This window comes from Acanthochromis polyacanthus, chromosome 14, assembly GCF_021347895.1.
Source record: "Acanthochromis polyacanthus isolate Apoly-LR-REF ecotype Palm Island chromosome 14, KAUST_Apoly_ChrSc, whole genome shotgun sequence".
Taxonomy (NCBI): Eukaryota; Metazoa; Chordata; class Actinopteri; family Pomacentridae; genus Acanthochromis; species Acanthochromis polyacanthus.
Window position 1 is genome coordinate 27,834,954 of NC_067126.1, and position 26,547 is coordinate 27,861,500.

At 40.3% G+C, this 26,547-nt stretch overlaps 1 protein-coding gene across 3 annotated transcripts in view; it reads right to left on the reverse strand.

The window, feature by feature from the left end:
* Nucleotides 1–26,547, reverse strand: part of erbb4b (erb-b2 receptor tyrosine kinase 4b) — a 328,153-nt gene that overhangs the window by 71,070 nt on the left and 230,536 nt on the right. For all 3 annotated transcript variants that reach the window (XM_051959185.1, XM_051959186.1, XM_051959184.1), the window contains 6 exons: nt 21,775–21,907; nt 15,606–15,699; nt 10,864–11,018; nt 9,196–9,240; nt 5,196–5,328; nt 1,600–1,722 (listed from right to left, as the gene is read on the reverse strand). In XM_051959185.1, the coding sequence (XP_051815145.1) occupies nt 1,600–1,722; nt 5,196–5,328; nt 9,196–9,240; nt 10,864–11,018; nt 15,606–15,699; nt 21,775–21,907 (683 nt within the window). The remainder of the gene's footprint in view (nt 1–1,599; nt 1,723–5,195; nt 5,329–9,195; nt 9,241–10,863; nt 11,019–15,605; nt 15,700–21,774; nt 21,908–26,547) is intronic.

Consider the following 26,547-nt stretch of genomic DNA (forward strand, 5'->3'; position numbering starts at 1 on the left):
ACTCCTCAGTGACAGTAGGCCCAGCACGTTACAACACGTCCTCTTTTCAATGGTATGCCTCTAAATGTGTGCAGATGATTATTATTCAGCTCAGTGACTTATATTTTATATTCACATGCACACACGGTGCGGAAGGTTGTGCATTAATTTACTAGCTGACAGTTGTTGTTATGCTGTTAAACACCTCAGTACTGAAGCCACATTTCAGATCTTGCTGTTTGCAGCAGTGTGTTTAGTGAACACTTCTCCCCTAAATAGGGTGCAGCGGTTAAAACTGCAAAACAAACAAGCAAACAGGTGGTATTTCCTCACAATTAGATTATTATTAGACTGTTAATATCAGTAAAAATCTACTTTGCAATGCAAATCAAACTGTGTTGAAGCTCAGTGTTACATACGGTTAATGAACTCCGAATCTAGGCACATTTTCATCTTATATGACACTGAGGTGAGTTCCTCAGTTCAGCCAGGTGGGGGATTTACCACCAGCTCTGAAATAAGATTCAGAAATGACCAGTTTTAAGATTAATGCTAGTTCTATATATGTTACTCTTGTCTATGTTTTGTTATCTTGGGTCAAGAAAGCTGAGTTATTGGTGCATAAGTTAGTCTGAACACTCATCCTCAACTCTGACTACAAATGATGACTTACAACAATTAGGCCAGGGCTGCACAGTGGATTGGAAGTTTGCACTTTTGCCTTGCAGCTAGAAGACCCCCGGTTCATGTCCCTACCTTCCTGGGATCTTTCTGCATGGAGTTCTCAGGATACTCCAGCTTCCTTCCACAGTCCAAAAAACATGCTCAGGTTAATTGGTAACTCTAACTTGTCTGTAAGTATGAATACGAGTGTGATTGTTTGTCTGTATATGTAGCCCTGTGACAGACTGGTGACCTGTCCACAGTCAGCTGGGATAGATGCCAGCCCCCTGGGACTCTAATGAGGATGAAGCGGTGTATCGATAATGAATGGCTGGATGGACAATTAGACCAAAGCTGCTGAAGTGAGATTTCTCTGCTGGCTGCCCTCAATGATCTCAACTTCTCAACAGTGTCTGACTGATGTCTCCTGACCACCCAGAAGCTTTCAGGATCCTGTGACTCACTCATGACAGTCTCAAGTGACTATTTATTCTCACATGTCTATCCCCAGGAAAGCATTAAATACATTGCTTTGAAAAACGACGTCTGTGCTACCACACCTCTGACCTAAAAATGTGCTCTAATATGAATGGATGGATCCACAAAATGACCAGTTATAATTTCAGGGAGGGAAATGGTCTGTTCTTTCTAATTTCAGCTGTGTTTTCGTCTGCCTCTCTCCAACCCATCATTGTACTGGTGGTGACCTCAGCTACCTCTTATTTCACTGTCACCCCAGGGGTCTCAATGTCTGCTATTACTTATTCTTTTCATCTCCCGCCTCCAGCCTTCCATCTCATTTCCTGTCATTAATGATCCAGCAATCCATCTCTTTTGTCTTCCTCTCGTGATGTGAGATTGTGAAGACAATTTCACATCATGATCGCAACGTTTATTTAGAAAAGTACCAACTGAGGTGCAAATGGTTGTATTGCTATGTTTTTGTTTGTGTGTTACCTTGTAAACAGTCCCAAAGGCCCCGGAGCCGAGGATCTTGACTCTTTTGAGTTCTGTTTCTTTCAGGATGCGGAGTTGGGCTTGATTGGGTGCTGTTCCACTGGGTGTTAAAGGCTCCACCAACTGAAACAACACAACCAAAAACACAGAATGTTCATTCAATGAGCATTCCAACACAAACCTAGTAACAAAAGTCCAAACATGGAAAGAGGAGTTCTTCTTTGCGCATCCGTCTTCTGTCTACAAAGTCAGCATCGTGCTTTTCGCCAGTAAGTCAGTATTTATCGTGTGAAAACTCCAAAAGATCATTGACATATCCAAAATCACTCGTATTGTTGAGCAATTAGATACAACTTAGATTTAGGGGAATCCTGGAAGCACAAAACACTTCAGTGTTCAAGTGTGGACACATGCCGAGGTAAATTAAAAAACCTCTTTCTCCAGGAGATGCTTTCACCTTTTCACACTACAATTAAGGTAATGAAGTGTCTTTCGCATGACTGTGAATAACAATGGCATAAAAAGTTGTTTATGAAAGAGCTGTGACCTAATTTCTAGGTAGTCATGCTGTGAAGCTTTTATCACGACACAACTACAGTTACTACAGAGCTACCTGAAACTCGGACTAGACAGAGGAGTTGATTGAAGAGGAGACATTTTAAATGCAGATATATAATGTTTAATATATTGTCAAATATACAGTCTTATGTTCCGTTACTTTTACTATCCACTACTTCTGGTGACTGCAGGCCTACACCCCCACTAGCAAGACAAATCCAAAGCGTGAAGTGCCATTCCCAGTTTAAAATCAGTGAAGTGAAAGTGAGACATTTAATATGTGAACAGAAGATGGAGATGGGGATAGGTGGAAGAAATGTGAGAAAAAGATTAGGGGAGGTGGATAATTGCAGAGCCCGAACAGGAGTTGACACTTGTTGTCTCATTACCGCACAAGTGGAGGAACGAACAGATGAAATAGTAAGAGGGGGAGAAAGATAATATCCGTGGAGAGAGGGAGGGAGATGTGGAGTAGGAGAGGAGAGAGGCAGAACCAACAACAAGACAGCGATGGAGAAGCCAGTTGCTGAATTAGACAGAGGATGCAACGGCATAAGTGAGGGAGCAATATAAGGAGAATTACAGAAAAGGGGGGGGGGGGGGGGGGGGGGATTAGAGAGGGAGGAAGGGCACGGAGAGGAGAACAGAGTGTAAATCAGCCTGGCTGTGGTCGGCAGCTTCTGTCCCTCTGGCTTATGGTTACCATTTGATTAAAAACAATAGCCATTCTTCATTTAAATGGAATAACAAATCAGCTTCTGCAGGGTAGAAACAAGAAAGGCGGGGTACCACAAACAGACAATACAGATGTCTTTAAAATGAGCCACCCATTCACACACACACACACAAAGAAAGACACAGCTCTGTTATTTCACTGTGCTGGGAGCTGTCCAGCATCTGTGGTGCTGAAGATGTGTAGCAGCCACCGTACAGAAGAGTGTAGCTGTCCACCTTCTCGCTCTACTCTGCAGTGCTGAAACCAAACCAATGAATTTGTAGTCACACAAACTATTGGATACAATTGAGGCACCTTTTCTGACAACCGGCAATAATTGATGAGAAGACACTTTTGCATGCTACTCTGGCATTTAAAAAGAGAAACACAAAGTTCCCAATTTTAACAGGTAAGATGATGAAGAGATGCAATCTACTGCTTTGAATATGTGCTAATCAGCCTCAACAGCCAAAGTAGCTACCTTTCTGTGGTGTGGAGGGGCTCAGAAAGTAATCTCACATTAAAAAGGTCTGCAAGTAAGAGATTTCAGTTCTTGTATTTGAATACATTTGCAAAATTCTACAAAAAACTCGTTTTCACTTATTCATAATGGGTTACTTATGAAGTAGGTTGAAGAGTAACAATGGCAAATTGATTTAAAATTAGATGTACAGCATAACAAAAACTAAAGTCCCAGCAATTTCCAGATCCAGATCACAGTATGTGAATGCAGCTCTAAAAAGCAAGTGTGAAATTGATCATAGTGTGGACATATTTCTGAGTGATCGCGGCAGGATGGAAGTGAAAGTGATGTGTAGTACCTTCACTTAACTAGTTTTCAGAGTTAATTTTATAGCAAATTATTATCAATCAACAGACCTGCAATACAGGATTTGCTCTGTAATTAGATATAATGCATAATTCAATAAAACAATTAACTATTAAAGAGGATTTCTCTCTTTTTTTTCCTTTTTTTTTATACAGACAGTATGAATTCAGTCAGAGCATAAGAAGCTATTTGAAGTCCTCATCCTTAAATCTCAGGCTTTCATTTCCATTTCTACTCCTGCGTGGCATTTCTTTTTATAACCTTGACACTTGTCACTACTTTTGGAGCATCATTGCTATGTAATCGCAGTTTGGATGATTTGCATCTGAGAAGGTGCCTATGCATTGATTGCATAAATGCATAAATCAAGTAAACTTCTGCCAACATCTTCTGAATGCTCTGGGGTGAAAAAAAAAGTTTCTTTAAGTTTATTCTGAAAGAAAATGCACCAGATTTGCAGTACCTCATATTAAAGCTTTGAACATGACAGCAGGCTGCTTCCTCTTGCAGGTCTTTTTTTAAAGTAGTCTTCACTATGCTGCTATGTAATGTCTCACAAGAAGCACACTGAACATTAATGTAGCCAGCACTGTCTGAGCCTATGTATGAAATAAAGTAGAAAAAAAAAGACTTATGCGCGTACTCAAGAAACAGCCCCAGTATAAGTATGGCCCACATGTGACAGAGTACAGTATAGTACAATAAGTATAATAACATGCCATATCAGTGCTACTTTGTCAAGACACTTCACTGATACTTGTGTGTTCTGAAGAGAGAGAAAGCTGTGAAACAAGACTCTCCTCTCACTGGGAGCACAGAAGTGCATTACATGATGCACTCTTCTCATTTTACCACAAAGAAAGAGTGCTTTCTCCTCTTTTAATGCTCTGGTCCCTTACCTCTTTCTAAAACAAGTGTCCTCTACAGTACACTATGGCAAAGTCAACACATGAACCTCAGAGTTTCTGAAACTTTCCACAATCATCATTTGGAAACATGAAGCCTCGTTCAGTTTCTCTCTTTTTCACTCTGGCTTTTCTCTTATATTGTAGCTGAGAGTTTACACGCGCACAACTGCAATACAATCATATACAGAATTGCAAACAGAGGCACTAGCAAACAACGTAATCATGCAAATCAGACAAGCGGCCTCAGGCATCTCCTATGTTTTGGTCTTGTTTTCCTCTAAAATCAGAACAATATTTGTCCTCAACACTGTCATGGCATGTGTAAAATATAAACACAGTCAAATATAATTCAGCCACTGTTTTACTGATTATTAATCATTTTATTTTGTTTTTGTATTTTGAATGCCTTCAATTCTCTAAAGCTATGGCAAAACAATTTGTCCGTATGATATAACATCAAAAGCTTGCAACTAGATCGCAGCAAGATTTCTTACAACACGCTAACTTTGAATTCACGATGGTTCATTGCAAGAGGCAGCAATTTCTCCCATCTTTCGGCTTGTTTTTCATCTTCTGTCGTGCTTACCTCTGTCTCCAGGAAGCGCCGAAGTGCCCTCTTCTTTTTAATGTTCTTTCGGCGGAGAGACACCGCAACGCTCAGTACCATGATCACCACCATGAAAAGGCCGCCGATCACCCCTGCTGCAATCAGAGGGGTTCTGGAGACAAGAAAGAGGAGTGAGAGAAAAACAGGAGGCATGCAGTGAGATGACAGAAGGTTGAATAAGTTGAGTAGAATCACAGAGGATAAGGACAGGAAAAAAGTACAAGAGCGCATCACGGTTATGCACATACACAAAAACAAGCAGTCAAATATACAAACACAAAACATGTTTTAAAGTATATGCTTATGTGGGGGCTCCTTAAAAAACCTCTTCACCTTCAGTTTTATGTCTGTTTTTCTGCTAAGCTTCATCGGCTAACAAATATGCCTCCATGCCCTCTCATTAAAACCCAGGCTGAGATCAAAAACATGGAAATAACCATCAAAGTGAATTCTCAGTACCACACTGATGCTTGTCATTTGAAATCAAGACCTTCAGTAATTTTCCTGATATTGCTCCCCAAACTGTCTGCAGAGTTGCTACAGAGGAGGTGAAGAGTTGGCTCGCCAGTATACATGCCCACTGCTTTTTTTTTGGTTTTGTTTTTTGATGTATTGAAAGAACCTCGTTTGCCCGAAGCGCACTCAGACTCTGCTCTAAATCAGTGGGGAAAAAAGGACGGCATGTCATAGACTGCAAGGGTTCACCCCATAAAATCTTATCGCAGTCGGCCGTCTTTTCCTGGGAAGTGAAGGATGCTGTCTCTCCCCCACATCTCTCTTTGGCTTCACACGGAGGAAATCACTATACTTATAACATGTGATGGTTTAGAGCTGGTGAGAGTCCAGCCGATAAATATATATTGGCCAGTATTACCTTTACTGCAGATATGTTAGAAAGAAAAAGAAATATCTTTAGTTTTAGAAGCTGTCTGACCCTGCATATATTAGTCGCCTGGATGATTTAATTTCTCAGCTATAATATGTGACAAGTACATGCAATGATCACAGTTCTTTGACAGAAGAGCTTGACATTTTGCAACATATGAGAAGGAGACTCGCAAATCTGTGAAATAACTATGAAGCGACAGCCAAGAGATGGTCAGTTTAGATCAAAAATGCATATCGGCACCTCTAAAGCTAACCCATTAGCATGCTAGAGTTCTTATATTCAACCTTCACATGGACAAAAATGCAAAAATGACAGCGTTGATGGTGGCAACGTTTTCTGGAGTCTTGCTGTCACAATGGGGTTTGCAGGTAATCAGAGCAGACTGCAGGAATTCACTGCACCTGGCCAAGAAACAATCCAGCATATAATCCCTGTGAAGCCACAAAGTGTTTTTACAGTGAGGGGTTTAAATGGATTAAATAAATGAGATATGCTATAATGTGATAACGAGCAAGCTTTAGAGGTGCTGGTAGACTATTTTGGAAGAAACCCAGGCTAATTGTTTCCCCCTGTTCTTGTCTTTATGCTGTTAACTTTCCCCTTGTTGTAGCTTTATATTTAATGGATAGAAACCAGAGTGGTATCAATCTTCTCATGTAAGTATCGGCAGAGCAAAGACAGAATGCATTTCACAACAAGTCAAGCTATTACTGAAATAAACACATTTAACCCTCTGAATCTCAACCATTTTCTTGGCATTTGGACACGTCTTTTGTGCAGCATAATAAAGCCACTAAATTTAATTGATTACTCATTTTACAAAACTTTAAATAATCTGGGGTAAACTTGCACAACATTTTCCAAATGTCCACAGGTGGTACAACTACTAAATAAAAAGTGATGCTATGAATAATAGATAGTTCACTACTTTCACTACTAATTTTTTTTTTTTTTACAGTTTGCTTCCATACTTGTTTCCTCATCTATTCTTTATAAACACAGCCTGCAGTTTCAGCTGAAAAGTCCCTAATTTTCTGTCACATGACTATTGGTCACAGCTGAGTCACAAATAGCTTTGTGGTTGCACCAAAGAATTGAATTGTGTTGTGATTTACAGAATCTGGTTGGAGCAAATTGTTTATGTTAATGACATTTTTTTTTTTTTTTAAATGAGACATGAAAAATCACAATCTTAAGCTTAGATTTTGTAAAGGTTTTAGATGAACTGCTGATGAATAGTTGAATGGCCTTCAGAAAGGTAAAATCTTTCTGTTTTTACAGTATCTTGCTCTGGTAAAGGATGTAATTTTTAAGTTTTTTCATAAAGACAACATTTCTTGGAAACATTTTCCCCTAACCAGAAAGTTAATCGGTAATTATTTATTTTTATTTTGGTACTGACTTTTTTTTTCGGTGCAAAGGAGTGAGCTAATTAGTCTCAAACCAACACCATATGTTTGACATATGCATGTGTATCTCATACTCTTGAATAACGTCAGCAAAAGATGACTAATGGCCAGCGTTCACAGACATACAGTAGCCACACAAAGCCACATATCAGTGAGAATAAGTGGCCACTAAGGATTTTACGCAATTCCAAATGTCATCGTAGCAGCAAGATATACTTTAGATGTCTAATTCATTTCATACACTCCACTTCACTGGTCTTTCAGCTGACATTAAAAGGTCCCCTGAGAGATCCTATGAAACTCAGCTGTACTATAAATACATCTAGGATGTAGTTTTAAAGATCACTAAGCAAGCCACCTTTGCACATGACCAGAGATGGTTTTGACCAGATTAAAAGCAATGCTTCTGCACTATTACAGCAACATACAAACATTAATAATTCATCCACCAGAAGCGAATGAAAGAACACTGACAACTTAGATAATCTCACATTAAATGAATATGACGTTGCCATGTGGAACGTGCTAGATGAGCATTTACTCAGTTTTATCAGGCAAAATATTACATAAGTAAGTGACAGAAAGTGATTAATCCAGCTTAACCAGACATGCACACAATCCCTACAAGATGCAAGTTAATGCCAGGTAGAACAATAGCCTTAGAAGGCTTTGTGTATTCACATATTTCTGATAAGCCACTTTGAGCCGTGCTCGAGAACCAGTACTTTCCAACAGGTAACACATTTACAACACGTGTGACACCTCAGAGCAGGCAGCTAAGCCTGATAGCTCCGGTGAGGATACAGCTGCATCCTAGCCAGAGCTATTGGAGATCTGATAAGAGCTGATCTGTTCACCAGGTCGGCTGATAGCTACATTCCCCCATCTGCTGCAGCTTCCCTTCATCCTGCTGGCAGTGTCCCAAATACTATTTCAGGAGGAAATGTGTAGATTTTGATCAGCCCTCTAAATGGCATGTTTTTTTTTCTTCTTCTCAGAAATCAAAAGATCTCCATCATCTATGGCCTCAGTAAAGGATCCAGGATAGTGAATATTGATCGGTAAATAACAAGGAAAAGAAGCCCGGCTTTTCACTGATTATCTCTGTGTGGATTTGACTTACTCACAAAGATGCACAGCATGCTGCAAGACACTATGTTTCCTTTTTTTCCTGATGGATGCATCACACAGTGACTTTTACTTAAAACCTGGCTTTTGCTTCACTCTGTGTATTTTTGGTGTGCTGCAGATCTCCATCACTAAATTGTGTATCGTTGGCTCCTCCCTCTGCTTACAAGAGTTTGTTGCTTTTCCACTAAATCATCCCCTAAACGCCACCCAACAATTCTCAGCACCACTTGATGCCAAACTGTTCCACTTATGAAGTCTCAAATCCATTTGTTGGAAACTGTGAGCAGCATTTTCTTCCACTCTCTCCCCCCCAAAGCCTCACAACAAACGCTAAAGCCTTATCAATTTATCAAGAACCGGGCAAACTGCTTGTGCACACACACAGGCATGCATGCAGAGAGAGGCATTAAGGACACTCACAGGGATTTTGGGCCTTCGAGCTAGCCATTAATCAGATACTTTGCTTGCTGTGGTTCTTTTGTGCGTGTGTGCATGTGTTTGTGTGTTTGGACACCAGAGAATAGGAAATCCACAGCAAGGAATTCTGTACCTGTCCATCCAGCCAATACAGTCCTGAAGTCTTGGTCCAATACACCTTGGTAGACAAACACAAGACAAGCAAAAAAAGTTAAACAACACTCAAACATTCATAATTTGTACCTCGGCATGTTGAGACCCTGGAGTGAGTCGAGCAAAGCAATAACTAATAGGTAGCTAAAATTACCCAGAATGTGTTGAATTTAAATGAAGCGTTGAGAGATTTTTTTTTCTTTCCCTCGCTCATTGTCAAACACATGCCAAGACAGAACCGAGATGGCTTTGCATTCTAAACTCCTCATGCCTGTGGGCAAACTTGAAATGTGAAATGAGTTCTGAATTAAACCCTTGTTAGCTCTTACTCAGCGTCACTCTACAACTCAGTGAGAGTTCAGTGACAGATTACAAAGCTGGAATTTCTTCTGATGGAAAGCTCTGATCTCTGCTGGAAGCTTAACCGGTCCTCTTGTGTCAATGTTTCAAGCCTCCAATGCTCAGTATGCACCGGTGGCATTATACAGAACATACTATATACAGCAAAATGTATTAGCTCTTGATCATTGGGAAGTTTTTTTTTTTTGTCTCTTTCCTTGTCACTCTCCCATCCCTCCTTCTCCATCAGATAGTTTTTTTAAGAGACGGATCTGTTTATGAAGCTGTACCTGTGACAAAGTGTCAGTCTGGTGTTTTCCTTTTATGACTACATCGCTATGCTCAAGCAAGCTGGAGATTGTCAGTCAGAAGAGGAGAATAAACGCATAAGAAAAGTGACATAAACTCCCTGGAGATACAAAATGATGGTGATTCTGGCCTCAAAATTTGTGGCTTTAAATTACAAAATTACATACATGACTCCTTCCTGGATTATAATGGATTAGCTGTAACTCCAGTGTCTTGCTTTCACTCAACATCTCTGAAGTCCCTCCCTCTGTCTATATCGACCAATCCACTACTTGCTGCAGCTCTAGCATAGCACCTCGCCTTTGACTCTGCTCAAACACAGAAAACTATAAATTTCTAAACAATGGCAAGCTTTACTATAGGAGTAAATCAGCAACATCAGCTATGTGTTCAAATTGGATTCTAAAGAAGAATAATGATTTGTGATTTTGAGATGGCCATTGGTATGCTGCAGCTTCAAGGTGGAAATTCTCAGCCCTGACAATAATATGTCTTTCAGTATATATGTAGAAAAATACAATTTGGACATGTTAACAAGGGAAAAATAACACCAGAAGCTTGAACAACTATGCCTTCAGGGTTTGCCTGAAGAATTTTAATCAAGAACAAGGTTCAAAACAGGGCAAAGATTGGCTTAAGGGTTAAATGTTGAGAAATAGTTGATGAAGGTTGGTTGCTACATGTTTTCACTCGATATTTTATTCAAGGGAATTTAGATCTGGGTACAACGAGGAAAAAAGAAGGTCACTTGATTGAAACAAATAGCCAACCTCCTCTAAAACCAGTAACAAATGGCATGCATTTTTGTTTTGATTCATTTTACTTGGTTTTGTCAGTTGAAAATAATGAAATCCTGGACTTTATGCTTTCATTTTTCTGTTACAGACTGAACCGTCTTTAGATTTATGAAGGAACAACTGAAATGCCTTGCTTTTTTTTTGTGGTGCGGTGAGCATTAAACCCCACAGCTCTGACTTGTCCTTGTCCTCACTGCACTCACCCCTGGGTGCAGTTGGCATGGCAGGGATGGCATTCATTGTTGACTTCAGCGTACTTGAAGATGAAGCTATTGGCACCTTGCAGGCCATCGGGACATTTTTCCACACAGTTCGGACCATCCTTGAAATGAAGGCATTTCACACAATGCTCCGGGCCCTGTGGGCAGCGGAAAAACAAAGACATTCTTTTATAGACGCATATTTTCATTTTGAAATCCTCCTACATCAGCTGGCTGTATATGAGACTGAATATTGTGTCACAATACAATTCTAGCAATGACGACGACTGGCAATTGGTTTGTAAAAAGCCCAAAGTTAGTGAATATTGGCAATCATGATAACTCACTCCAGTATATCAACCAGAGTTTGTTTGATGTTTCGACAGAAAACATGTTTTTGCAACAGGTTTAGGGATCTCTAACTCTAATATATTTATTTCAAATATACTGTGGTTGGAGAAAATACTGCAGTTTAACTTGACCTTACTGAGTTGGGCATAAAGGCCAAATCTGTAGCGTCACAGATTTAGAGGATGAGATATTTGCTGTAGCTTCAATCTGCATGACTGTAAGCTGACTGATTGGTATATTTATACATGGACAACTTGCAACTTAGTGCTGGTGCAGCTCTACAGATAAAACTGGCCCACTTGCATCCGTGTGGCAGTGAGCGCTTGGAAGTGAGAGATAGCAGAAGGCAATAGACAGAAGGTGAAAGCAGCGAGAGAGGGGAGACGAGAAAAGCAGAAGAGGAAGCAAGGTGGTGTAACAAGGGAAGGGGAGAGAGCCGACATGGTTGCCGAACAACGGAGCAGAGGAGAGAGACGGCAGGAGCGAGAGAGGGGGAGAGGGAACGGGAGGGAGAAAGCAGACGAGACGCATAAAGCAGTGCGAGCAGAGAAGGCAGATAATAACCATCGCTCACAGCACACACAATGACCATAACAATCCGCCTAGAACAGGATTTATGGAGCTAATATAGGCGAGGGAGGGGAAGGGGAGGAGAGCAAAAGCGGTGAAGAGCTCTCCCAGACAGGCCTCGTAACATCAGCGGGCCTAAAGAACATCTCAGTGGCAAACAGCACACGTAAACGCAGCGAGGGGAAATCAAATCTACAACCACACCTTTGGGTCACATCAGCGACATAAACGCCACATGTAATTAGGAGATGCATTACAACATGCTATATACATGACAAATACAGGTGAGTGAGAAACACACACACACACACACACACACACACACACACACACACACACACACACACACACACACACACACACACACACACACACACACACACACACACACACACACACACACACACACACACACACACACACACACACACACACACACACACACACACACATTATCCTCTCTAAACGGGGCCACCAAGATACATAGATGATGGCAAAGGTAGATAACCGTACTTTGGTAAGTGGAGGAGTGTGTGTGAGTGCTTATTCATCCAAAACCTGAAGTAGTGTTTTGTAGGGGCCTGCAAGCATGCATGTGTGCGTGTGTGTGCCTATACACTAATGTTTCTGCATGTGCTCTTTATACCTTGTGTGTGTGTGTGTGTGTGTTAACATGCACTCACTCCGGTATAATTATGCAAATTGAAAGTCTCACTGCTCTCTCTGGCTTTAGCGTTGAGCCTGGCACTTTGCTTTTATGAGTGCCTTCCCACCCGTGGCTATTGGTGTGTGTGTGTGTGAGTGTATGTGTGTATGTGTGTACACAACAGTCCCATCACATCAGCAGGCTAAATTATGTGACAGAACAAGCAAACAGTGTTTTGTCCAGCAGGGTATTAGGGCAACCAAAGCACCGACCAAAGCATCCTGCTGTAAATTTAAATTGGTCTGCCTGTGTGCTTAACACGACAGTTTGTGTGTGGTGCTTTTGGTTGTGTGTGTGTGTGTGTGTGTGTGTGTGTGTGTGTGTGTGTGTAAATTATTATTTCTTTTTCTTCTTCGCGCTGGGATTCCAGGAGGGAATGACCCGTAATCTTAATGGTGTCAGGGCTTCAAAAAATATTTATACAAAGTGCACTGACATAAATGTGTATGTGGATGGCCAAGGAACAAGGTGATTTTATTAAAGAAAATGTTATTCACAAGGTTTTTTAATGCACTTGTCAATTATATGATGTTAAAGACAACATAATCTGAGCTGGACTTAAGTTTGCAGTGCCTGCTGCGAGTGAAGCGCTAGCACGATGCAGTCTTTCGGTGATGACGCAGTAATAAATTGGTTTTCTGGAGAGGATAAGAACAAGCCAAGTGTGTTTGCATCATTGATCAACAGCAGCAGCTACTCTAGATTCACCATCATCCTCTATTATGTCCATAACATAGCCATAGTGTCATATCTCCGATTTCTCCTCACAGAGGGCATTAGGCCTATCAAAACACTGTGTAAGCTGTAATGTAATTGCTATGGGCTCTGTGGCTATAACATGATTGCTGTAATCCATTTGTGTCCCCGTGCTGCACATGTGATGTCTACACGAGGTCCAACAGGTTACTCTGGGACATTTCCATTTGACACAGGTTGACAAGTCACATTTGCGCACATACGCACACAAACCGCATGCACATTCCCAGGCTAAAGTATCGCACGAGAACGTAGAGCAGCTGCAAATGGAGGTCACAGTTTGCAAAAGAAGAAAAAAGAAAAGGTTATAGAAAATAAGCTTACATACACGTCAAGGCTTTTCAAGTAAATTCCATATATTAACCTCTATGTAGAGTAAAGAACAGCAATTAGGATGCAAATTTGCAACTAACTAGTTAGTATAGTACAGTTTTTTTTTTTATAATAATCCATGTATAATCCATTTATTTCTCACAATGTTTCGAGTAAGCTACAAATCTCATTTCATTCTCTTTATAGCAGCCACCTTCCAATGTAATGCCCCAGAAAGTCAGGTCCATTACTGTCAGGTATCAAATCAAGACAATCGGAGCCACGAATCCAATGAGTCCACTAAAAGCGAACCCACTCTGCTCAAGACAGCAACCGCAGGCGTTCTAACTTTGGCCTTTATCGTCACACTGCTTGTATGCACGCACACGCAAATTTTACAGTGGTTTTGAGGGGGTAAAAAAAAGTTCCACACTTCTAAACTATATTGGGAAAACTATCTGACAGGGTGTGATGGGACACAAAAGACAGCACATGGCCCCTCTGGCTCGCATCTGTCGCAAATCATCCCTCTCTATCAAACAGCAAGATAAGATTTTAGGAGAAAGCGCGGGGTCAGGGGCCTCATGTGGCTGTGGGTGTAGTGCTCACATGAGGCAGGCAGAAATGAAGGTCAGGGATTTCTTGTTTTTGTATTTATTTATTTATTTTTCGAATCTTTTTTTTTATATATATGTACAGCTGCTACCAAACAATATTTCACCATGCTGCTCTGATTCTCTAAAAACTAGCGCAACGCAAAAGTTTTCAGGGGGGATAAATGCATTTTGGAGAAAAAGAAACTCTATAGAACAGAACGTCCCACAATGATTGGTTGACTGTTCAGTGAAATAAAAATGGAACCATAAAACACAAATGCACACGAGCTAAAGACAAATTCACAGTACAGCAGGCAAAAATAATGCTAATCTTCACTAATACAAGGAGTTCTATCTCGGGTCACAATGTGAAACATAATCAATAGACAAGCTGAAAGGCTCACTTTGACTGCTAATACAATAATTAATCATCGTCTGAGATGACCACAGGGACTGTCTGCAGCTCCAAGTCATTTGCTGTGTGGGGAGTAAAGCGATGCTTCAACCTTGGATAATTAAAACAACACAGAAGAGGAAAAATTTGACCCTTTGCCAGTGATTCGGCCTTTACTCTAGGTGAATCAATTCATTGCTGGTTTTAGTCTTAATGGTTTCAGCAATAGGATTTGTTGCCACTAAGGAAAACATAAGAAAGGATCAGCCTCATCCTGTCAGTACAATTGTATTAAAAGTATTTTACTTGATTTGATGTGAGTTCTTTTATCTCTCCTGGTGTTTCATCGGGCAGGCGCAGGTATGACCACAAGGAACAAAATCCACAGTGCTTGTTTTTGTGCAAAAATGCAATTTATCTTATGTTACTATAAGGTTTCAACTGTCTAAGTTAGTCAGATAGTACAAATCTTCCAAAGTTAGTCATTTCAGTAGAGGCCTCTCTGTTTACCCTGGACTCTGTTTCCCTTGAGATGCAGTCATAGGATAGAAACAAAAAGACGGAATTTCGCACTAAAAAGGCTGTAACTTGGAAAAATGTTGTTGTTGTTCATAAACTGAGATACCGAAAGATGCATATCAGACACAGATAAAACTTTTTAATACATTTGTGAACAAAACAAAGATTGAAGTTTCATTTACACACTAGGGATCAGTCTGTGATAGCCCGTGTAAACAGGAGGGAGACTACAACAGAAAAATCGATAATATTCTATTATTATAATAACGTCAAACCAGTATTTCTTAAATTACCTCGCAATTCATATATTATATTATGGCTTCTAGCTGCAAGACAAATGGAAGTGCAGTTTATCTTTCAGTGATGGAATACTGTTACCATATGTATTACTGTTCATATCACATCAAATTCCTCATTCATGATTAGATAACAGCAAATGTACACAAACTGCACAAAAAGCCCTCTTCTATATGATATTCAGCAAGCGAGCGTGTGCGAAATAAATGAGTCTGTTTTGCTTTATCTGTAGGAGCAGGCTTACCGGGCCATGGCAGGTCAAAGAGTCATCGTCGGCTCGTTCACATTGGGCATCGCACTCCACACACACTGACCCGTTTGCATACTCCCGAATATCCCTGAGAGCGACAGAGGAACGGGGGATAGAGAGAGAGGGAGTGTGATGAGTGGGCAATAAAAAGAGAAACAAGTGTCAGAGACTTAAGAGGGAACAGAGCATTATTTGTGAGATCAAACAGTATTGTTAAATATTGTAGAAGAGACACAGTATAGCTTTCCTACTCAGTTATCCCCTTTAATAAAACATGCCACTTTGCTGGAGTTGCAGGTATGAAGGGAGCTGAAAAGATGAGCGACAAGTCTACAGTAACCTCCATTCCATTTGATTAAACCACTCAGCGCCTTTATTTAATATAAACCTGAGGTAACCGGGGGAATAATGTGAAGAATATGTATTTCCAGCCAAACTGATGTGTCCTTGTAAAGCAAAGACACTCTCGACTGATGCTTTCCTATCAATTATTCTGCTGTCGGGTTCAGTCAGCAGCGAGGAATCTAACGAAAATGTCTCAGTATTGACGGCCACCAACAGATGTAATTAAGAGGTTTCACTGCACAATGTAAATACTTCATTAAAGTCCCTCTGCAGTCATTTATACAACATAACAAAACTCATCTGTGTGCATCAAAGTTACACATTTAGAATTAATTGTTCTTATGTAGATGTCTCTTCCTTTCTTACCATAGCTTAAATGCAACTCTCTACTGTTTATTCTAGATTGTGTGGATCTCTGATATCCCTGCCTTTCTCCACCAACCACCACGTCCTGCATGCTTCAGCTCGAGCACACCAGCTCACCCATGACAAATACTCGCTGGCATTAGGAAGAGATGTCTCTGACCATTAAATATATAAGGACCGTTCCCTGTCTTTTTTTATTTATTTTTTTTGTATCTGTTTGAAACCAACTTTGTGCAGTTAAGGTTGACTAAAGTGACTCAAGTGTAAACAGTCCATTTTTGGTATCATGCAAAACATTGCTAATGATCTGTTGAATTCCTGCTAAATACTAATCAAACCTCAATGTCAACCTCACATTTTATTCCCCAGAATGTTCTCTTTTTCATTACTGAAGTTGGTGAATGATCCTTTTCAGTCAATAATGTCTGAATCAATCCAGAGGAAATACGACTGATGGAGAGATCGAGAGAGGCGGGTGAATTATTATTGGTAGTGGATAGCTAAAGGTCAGTAGATGCAGCAAAGCAGTGCACACAATACACACACATCCACACACACAAATGCATACTCCTGTTATACTCAAAACCATTGTAGCTAATTAGCTAACTGTAGTACTCATACCATCACTCAGGGGGTCGACGCAGTTGAAAGGGGCAGCACCTGCGAGGTCCTGGTGCTTTCAAAAATCAATTAAATTAAGTGCCTTGTTATTCAATTTCTGCAATCCCCTTATAATAGTAGTACACCGGAGTGGCCTCGAAAAGTCATTAAATCTGACCACACTGCGACTGAGTTGGCACTTTGCCTTTGTCACTAAAGGAGAGGGAGAGTGAATTTTGCGTACTTCTCTTTTGGTCAGTGAGGGAAAAAACAGAGCGTTCTCAGCAGTAGAAAAAAAATGTTGCTGTCCCAGTGGGAGCTAAATCAAATTAGTATTAATTATGCTTCATCTGGCCTTCATAAAACCTTCCAGGTGGCAAAAAAGGTAAGTCTTTGTCTGGGTGTGTGCGCTGGCTGAAAGGAAAAAAGGTGCAGTGTATAGCTGGAGGATGTCATTGACACTTTGGACTATTGGATGATGTTCTGCTCCTAAATTCCTGTATTTTCTGTTTGCTGCAGGACAATGACAAATCAATGCCTTTGTAATGAATAATATCCAATAATGAAAACATACAATAATTAAAAATGGCTTACAGAAACACGTGGTACTGCCAAATCTGTGTGTAAACGGAAATAAACAAACAAACAAAAAAGACTACAAGACAGCTTGAGAAGTGATATTTATGACCACATAAAAGCACAAGCAATTTTAAAATATTAAATATTTCAAGGATGACTCTTCTGTTACTGTGTTAAAGAGAAACACAGATATAGAATGTCCCTTTATACAAGTTGACAGGATTGGTTAATCGGGTTTATTATGAATGAAAGTACGAATCTGTGTGTTTTATACACTACATTTTGAACCTAAAATGCTCATTCATGGTGTTGACTTTATTTTCCTGCTGATATATATTCGATTAAACATAGACATGCTAGCAAGGTCAAATAAATAGGCTTTCACCAGTAGCAGTGTTTACTTCATTTTTAATGTTTTGGATTAGGGTCACTAATCATGATCAATGTTAAATATTGATGGTGTTCTGTTACAGCTAATGCAACATGTTACAAAGGTCTCTGTGTTTCTAATTACATGTTTTTCTATTTCACTGAGGGCACTTTAAGAGTTTCAGGAAGTTGTCAGTATCGGAAAGCAACAGGTTATCAGGAGGCAAGCCAGTATTTAATTTAAAACTGCTGTTCTGTGTGTATCTGAGCTAATCCAGTGACATCTACATATATCTACGTAGATCTTATGACGCTATGGGCATCATGGGTATGTAGTGATATACGTATGTTGCCTTTATCCATGATTGCGAAAGCTTATTTTTGGGACAATGGTACATTTGGGGAGATTGCTGCTAGAAATGTTCTCCAGCCACAAGCGGTCATGAAATGACTGCTTGTTGATTTTCCACAATAAGCTCATATGAGAGCAATTGCAAAAAATTTGATTCAAAGATAAGTGTTTACATGAAAACATGTTGACATATTTCATTTTGAGGTTGGGAGAAATAGAATTAATACATACAATTTGGAATGTTAAAAGGCAACTTCTATATATTTCTATATTTGTAAATGTTAAAAATAGGCATGGCATTTATGGTGCCTTTTGTTTGCCTTCCCTTTCACCCTTCAGTTAATGTCAATAAGCCTGTGGATAACAGCTGTCTTCAGAGTCTTGATGTTTGGAAGGTGTCAAGTTAAATTCACATATACCAACTAGCATTAAGAAGAAATGGCACTGACCATACAATATGTAGGCAACATGCTGAGGAATTATTCCTTTATGTTTTAACGGTTAGAAGCCAACTTTGTGCAGTTCAACATACACACAAAAAACATCAAATGTAAAATGTAAACAGTCCATTTTTGATATCATGCACAACTGCAAAGAAAAAGAAACATGGGTACAACTATTTAAAAAAAATGACCCTTCTGTGGTTATACTATGATGGTGATGGGTGAGGGTTGCATTCACTGATTCTCTGTGTTTGGTGGATGTTGTGTCCGCTGTGCTGGTGTCGCTGACGGTGTGGGTGGTGCTGACGTGCAGGTGGACAGGTAGGCAGGGCGTGGCCCCGTGCGCAAGCAGTGACTGTGACACGCAGTGACACGCCTAGCCCCCCTGCCCTAACAGCACCTCCTGGTCCTCCTCATTCATCTCCAAAGCGGCCACCGAAATGCTATGATCAAACTGGGCCTCTGAACTTAAAAGCATCTTTTTCCGAAGTTCTGCGAGGGAATAAATCTAAAATGCCATCAATGCAACTCCCCCGAGGGAGCAGGTCTTATCACCTTTCATCGGGAGGTGGATAGCATCGAGCTGTATTTCCTTTTAAAGTTGCGGGACCCCTATTGTTATGACACTCTGCGGGGGTGCCTTTTACACCGAGAGTTACCACCACTTCTTAAATTGTTCTTTTCACCCTCTGGCTCTTAATATCATCCCCAGTAAACAGAAAAAATTACTGCTAAACTTGAAAACTGTAACAAAGAGCCTTGGGTTATTCTTGAGAACTTTTGATGAGCAGGTGATGTAGCAGGTCTTCTGACAATACCTCATAATTGCTATTATTATTTTAGGTCAACCTATCCCATTTAAAGCTGAACAGCATTAGTTTATTTATTTATTTTTAAATAGTTAAGTGCATCTTGTGTTACTGCTATTTTACTCTCCTCGGTTAAGTACTCATATAAAAAAAATGTATCATGTTGTTTATTAGTGACAATCACTTTAATAGTTAAACAGTGATACTATCTTTGAATTTATAAACCAAACTCTACTTGTAATTTATCAGAATTTATTTTTGACATTTAAAACTTGTACAAAAACTGCATTAACATTTGCAACAAAAATCAATAATTCAAAACTGTGTATTGAATATTTGCTTGTAAATGACATTTGCAGGATCCTTTTTTCTGTGATTTAGAGGGACTTTACATATTCTGCAGCATAATTTGAAGCTCCTGCCACTGTTCACTTCAGCACTGTTAGCATAACTATATTCTTAGTTGACCTCAACTGACCTTTAATTGTGCCAACTGTGTTTATCACTTTCCTCTGATAATGAAGCAAACCATTTTCATGCTGGAATATGTACTCTGTATGAAGAATCTACTTCCCTAAACTTTTTGTAAAAATGAGAATGTCAGACTCAATAGTAAAGTGCTTTATTAGGTTTAGAAAATCCAAAAATATTGAACATATTTCATGTTTTTGGTCAAATTCACACTTTCCTCTGTGGGCAGTGAACCAAAACAACCAGAAAGCACCTCAGATGGCACTGAACAAAATTTTACTTTTTTCTTTCCAAGTCGAGGAGTGCATTTTTGATTGCGTACATGCACCTGAAGTGAATTTAATTTCCTTTTGGCATTGACAGAGTGCTATATTTTCTTTTACTCCAGTGGCTGCTGGGGGAGTACAGGTATATGCAGTTTGCTCCAGCCGTGTCCACCACTTCAAAAGCCTCTTGTTGGTTACCATAGAGACTTGACAAACATTTTCTAGTGCTGCAACCGTATATCTCCAAGGTCTGTGACTGACCATACATGACGCTGCTGAGGGACTGGGAGGAAACATGGTGATTTTAGAAATGAAAGCTTTGTGACGCAATGGGAGAAAAAAAAAGGTGAGTTTTGAACTGGCACTTAAAAGGCCATGTACAATGGAGGGCAGCTTCACTCCTGGTCTTGTCTCTTTTTTAGCACAGAATTTATGGATCTGAGGACTCATCCATACTTTAACAATAAATATATATTGTTGTTGTCACTTCTGACAAGCCACAACTTATGTGGTTAACACTTCTGTCCATTTAAATGTTAGAAACCAAGCGTTAACTAAGTATTTTTTTGGGAGAGGTGTTTAGACATAGAAACACAACTTGACCATCTGTGCCAACAAGCCAGATCTCACCGACAAGCACAGCACAGTTGATTTTTTTTATATCATGTTATCAATAATGAAAGACTTTTGTTCCTCAGTGACCCACTGATGTGCTGCCTAACATGTCGCAGTGGGTCATGAATAAGTTTGGCCCAATTTTGTTCCCTGTGTGAACCGCGCACAACAAAATTAATATATTCACCGCCATGCAAATGATAGGACAGGATCTGCAGTGACACTAAATAATACTAGAGTGACAAAAGCAATATCTGCTCCTGTGCCATGTATTTCTGTATTTCTGTGTGTGTTTGTGCCCTCCAGATTTGCTTTGTAGTGACTGATCTGGCAGATAAAATGAGGTGATGGCAGGAATGGGAGAAAAGCCATTTTCATTTTGTCTTCACTAATATCGGTGTTTCTCCTGGTTTACCTACAGAGGCGTGTAAAGGCGGCGCAAATACAAAAAGGGTGAAGCTGCAGTTTGGATATCAAAGGCTGTGCCAGTCATATTATCCACCTTGCTCTCCTTGAACAGAAACATTGATCCGTTTCTACTGTGATCTTTCTCGATTGTGGGTCCAGCCGCCTGAATTGTAATCATTGCGAGATTGAGAAAAGTTACTTGTTATATGACAAAAAGCTGAGCAATTTTTTATCTGCCAATATACTGCTATAGTATTACAGTGCATGCATGAGAGGGGGCTACGTGGAGAAAAGTTATCAAAGGTGATTTGTAGAGAGAAAACTAGAGCACAACAGACTTGTTATTTATTTATTTTTGTTGTTGTTTTTTTTAATCAATGCCCCATCTGTTGTCTCCCTCAGTCAGTCTAGTAGCAAGAACGTTACCCAGCCCGGAACCATACATTCATTTATCCATCTGCTATTTATCCATCTGTCATATCACCACTGTGTCGGTGGACTGCATCTGGCTGTATTTGTGCATGCACATGTACAACTTACCCTTCATAAAGGTTGCAGGTATCCACACATGTCCGTCCGCGACTGAAGAATCGGCATGACAGGCACTGGTCTGGGCCAGGACCCCAACAGCCAGCGTCTGAACACTGGGGATCACACACCATGCGCTCCTTGGCTGCTCAACACACACAAAGAAAGACAGTATAAGAGCAGATGACGTTATTTCATGTAGAATCCAGTTGTGCCTTGATGACGCAGCCCAAGTGCAGACATGGAGAAGAAACCCTAAATTCCCCTCAAATTAGCCGGGTATAAAATTAGCCAAAATAATCCCATTATTCATGAAAAGACACAGCCTAGATCTACTAAGGCACATGCAAATTTGCGAGGGCTTATTTGTGCATTAAATTTTTCCGCCTCCACAGAGCAGCTGTTCATTTGTGGTGGCCTATAAAAGCTATCTTTTTTTGTGGGGACAGCTTTCCCAAACAATAGCAGGAGTAATTGCAGCGAGACAGAGGAAAAGGTGTGTGGCTGGAAGATGTACTGAGCCGTTTCTCCCCAGTAAACAAGAAATTGTCAAACAATATTCGCTGAACAGTCGCAGGATAATTACCCTCCTGGCTGAACAGAAAGACGACCCGATTCCTCCCACAAAAAAATCTACATTCTATCTAAGCATCTTTTTTTTAAAAAAATATTAGATTCATTAACTTAATCCACTAGAGGACTGGTATGGCAGATAGTGTATATATTGTATGTTCTGTTCTTATATATGGTGTACGGTACTGTTTGATAGGCTTCGCAGTACAGTTAGCAAAGGAGGGAGCTGTGCCGCTTCATTATAAAGATGCTGAGCAAACAATGACAAATCACCAGTGAGACCCAGAAAACACCTGCAGATGCCACACAGACTTGTTGATTTCACATAGGCTCACATGAAAGGGAAGCAAAGAAAGAAAACCATGCTGCATCTTTACTGTCTGCATTCCTTTGAATAATTTAATTTAAAATGCAGCCTTTCAGCTTTTTTCACTCATAATCCTTGGTATCAAAAAGCAATCAAATACACAAATTGATCATTGACAGGTGAAATGAATAACACTGACTGTCTTACAATGAAATGCTCTGCTTGGAACCCTTGGGTCCTGGCCTTCTTTTGGATGGTGCCTTGATTCATATCGTCTGCCAACATTGTTGCAGACCAAGTACACCCAACTGAGTGGCAACAGCAGGACAATGCACCTTCCCACACCACAAAACTGCCCTGGAACAGCTCAAGAAACATGACCAAGAGCCCAAGGCTTTGACCTGATCTCCAAACTCTACGGATCTCAATCCAAGTGAGCTTTTCTGGGATGTGCTACAACAAAATGGCTCCATGGAGGTTCCAGTCTACAACCCATAGCAAATCCTACAGGATCTGCAAGCAACATTCCAGCGCTGAACACCACTCAACACCCACTGAGGTCCTGGGAGAGTTTTTGCTGGTACATGGGGGATTGGATAATGAAATATAATATTTTCTTCTAATTTAACCAAAAAATGGCACCTGCTTTCAACACAAAAATCCTTCCAAACACGTATTGTAGGCTGTTTGGACGTCCCTGTAAAGGAACAATACAACCCACCTATGATTTACAATGACAAAAGCATGAAAAGTGTAGGTTTGATTTATTTTCCATTACATTTAGCCATAAAAGGAAACTGCCCCTTTCTTTCATCCCATTGGTAGTGAACAGTCTGTATTCTGTTCTCTCCGTTTCTGCCTCGCTGTTTTCATACAGTACCAACTGACTCATCTGCTCTGTAATGGCCTGAATCTCCTCTCTCTCGCTTTCTCTCTCTTGTCCCCCTGTAGCATTTGGTTCTACAAAGGTTGGTACATTTGAGAGCATTAACAGGGGGAAAAAAAGTGTTGAAGCAACATGGTGACAGCACTACAGATACACTGGGACCTTTTATCATCCCATCAGCATCTGACACGATTTCCCCCCCTTGTCGGTGGATAAAACAGTCTCTTCTCTTCTCTCCTCTTCAGCTATGACCAGGGCTATAAAAGACCCCTGCTGTTTTCTCTGTCCTGACCACATGTATGCCAAGGGCTATGCCTCAGTATCATCCATAGCCATGATCAGAATGCTTAAAAATTCTGACAAAATGATGCAGATACATGGAGGAAGCAGAAATCAAGCGTTCCTTTGGAGGGCTGAGGATGAAAGCTTTGCCTTTAACAAGAGACAGAGCCTCCTCTGTTGGGCTTCCAGCACGATAGGTAAACTGAGCGGGCAGAGAGAAATGAGAAGGAACAAAGATAGGTGTTGAAAAAAAGACATAAACAAGACAGGAACAGAGGTTGCATAGCTTTTTAGCTACGTAGCAAAATCAAAAGCATACCAACATTAGATGTTTCGGAAATGAAAACCCTGACAGGTGCCTTTTTTAGGTTCCAAGAGAGACGGCAAACTATGATGATAGAAAATTATGAATGAAGGAAGGAAAGAAAGAAAGAAGGAAAGAAAGAAGGAAAGAAGGAAAGAAGGAAAGAAAGAAAGAAAGAAAGAAAGAATCCTGAACATTGGAGAGGTGTAGTTGCCTGGAGTTCCCTGCACCTCTCTTCTGCATCAAAGGCATCATTGAAAGCAAAGCAAAGCAGCCACTGAAAAGACTAAAGAGTTTAGAGGGGCAGCTGGGGAAATAATCTTTTCCCTGTGCAACATGGGACAACAAAATAATTATATATTTTAGCTCTTTTAATTAATTGCAATTTGGACTCATTAGATTAATTAGTTTTAAGAATAAATCACTTAGAAATCATATGAATAAGCAAAAAAACCAGAGCAAACAAACAAACAAAACCAAAATAAATGACTAAGAGTGCTGTGGTAATGAGCCAACATTTAAAACTCCGTCTGATTATGTGGACTGAGTTCATAGACAGTATGCCCAAGTGCTTAAAGCTGCTGTCCGGAGTTTGAATCGCAGCGTCTCCCAAAACACTGTTGGTCCCTCCCTCCCTCTGATTTCGCACCTTTATTTGTGCACGCGCGCAGTACATGAGAGGAGTGCCCGGAGTGCTGCAGCATCTTGCCTGTTTTGCTGTTTTCCCCTCTTCTACATTTAGTACATTTAGTAAATAATAAAGGAATTACGTTAGAATGCTGTATTGAGTCTAACTTGTCCTAATACCAAAATAACATGAATCTGCTAGGACGAACGAGTAAAGTTTCAATATGTGATTACACTCGTGTATCCCTCTGGATGACGTCGTTTATCAAACTTAGTGCATTTACGCGTGTATATGTGTTACATTGTTTATTTATTTCTATCTAGAGTTCACAATTGCATGACTCCTCTGACGAAGAGTATGTCCCAGACGCCCCAACATCTTCCTCCAGAGGTCGGGCATCTAAACGAAGCCGTCAGGCGGGCTATGGAGGCCGTGGTCGGGGAGCGACGCGAGCACCCGGAGCCAAAAAACGTCCTGCAGTCTCTTGGCCTGACAAGCCGTGGGATTGGTAACTTTTCTGGAAGTTGCTGAGCCCTGATGCTCTCTCCTCCACAAGCAAAACAAATGTGCGTGCGGTTGCGTAGTGCGGAGCTCTCCCACCTCTGCATGGGCTTGCTTGCTGTGCGCGTAACCGTTGATTGACAGCATGACAAAGCTGAAGCTCGAACTTGATTGGTCGGCAGCAACCGGCGCTTTTTGGTATAACATGGGGGTCTATGAGAGGAAGGCGGAGCTCATGAATAAATTTTCATATTGTGTTATACTAACTTTATATTATAGTATCGAACTAGACTAACACATTTAAGCTTTGTTAAAAAATGATACATAAATTGAAAACAAACAAACTCCGGACAGCAGCTTTAAGAATCCTATGAGGTAATCAAACAAATGTCTGAATTTGAGGCTTTCCCATATCACATTATCCATAATCATACATAATTACAACTAATAATACATAATTATTTTAAAACTGGACTACATTTGCTTCCATTAACTGGAGTATTTCCTACAGGTCATGTACTGGGATTTTGGTAACATAGAGCACCTGCTTGTTTTCAACAGGCCTCTTCTCCGCATTTTGACTTGTAGGAAAAGGACAGTTAAAACTAATAACAGTACTGATGGCTCTGATCTCTTGGAGGAAAAATCAAGCAGGCAAGCAGGTAAATAAAGAAATAAATAAAACAAAACAAAATTCACTGTTCTTGTTGAGAAGATATTTTAGTTCTTAGCATATTTTAGTTTTATTAAAAGACATTGATTTCCTTTATTTGCTCCTTGACTTGCCTCTTTTTTCTGTCCAAAGTGTCATTTAAATTGTAAAATAGCACGGAACCATATGTCTTGTTAAAGCAAGTAAAAGTATTCTTGGGTAGACCTCCAAGAAATAACATTAAAACCACCCGATTAAGATTGGTGTAGGTTTTACTTGTAATTTCAAACAGCTCTATCCCACCCCAAGCCCCATCTTTGGGGGAAGTTGATGGTGGAACTTTAGGGTCCCGTGCACTGCGGTTCGGGCCTGCATGGATCTCTTAAGCCTGAGCTCCTGAGTAGTTGTTGCGGTGTGGCAGGGCACACTGTCCTGTTGCCATTGGGGAATGCCATAAGGGGTTGTGCTTAGTATGAAATATTGTGTTGGTGGGTGGTGCAAGTCAAAGTAACATCCCATTAAGTCAATGTCAAGGCTGATGCCAAATATCTGCTTTTTCTTAATCTGTTGAGCAATCAAGTGAATAGAAATTGTACCTCTCCTGCTTCCTAATATCTCTATTCACAACACACAAGACAAAAGTAACATCCAT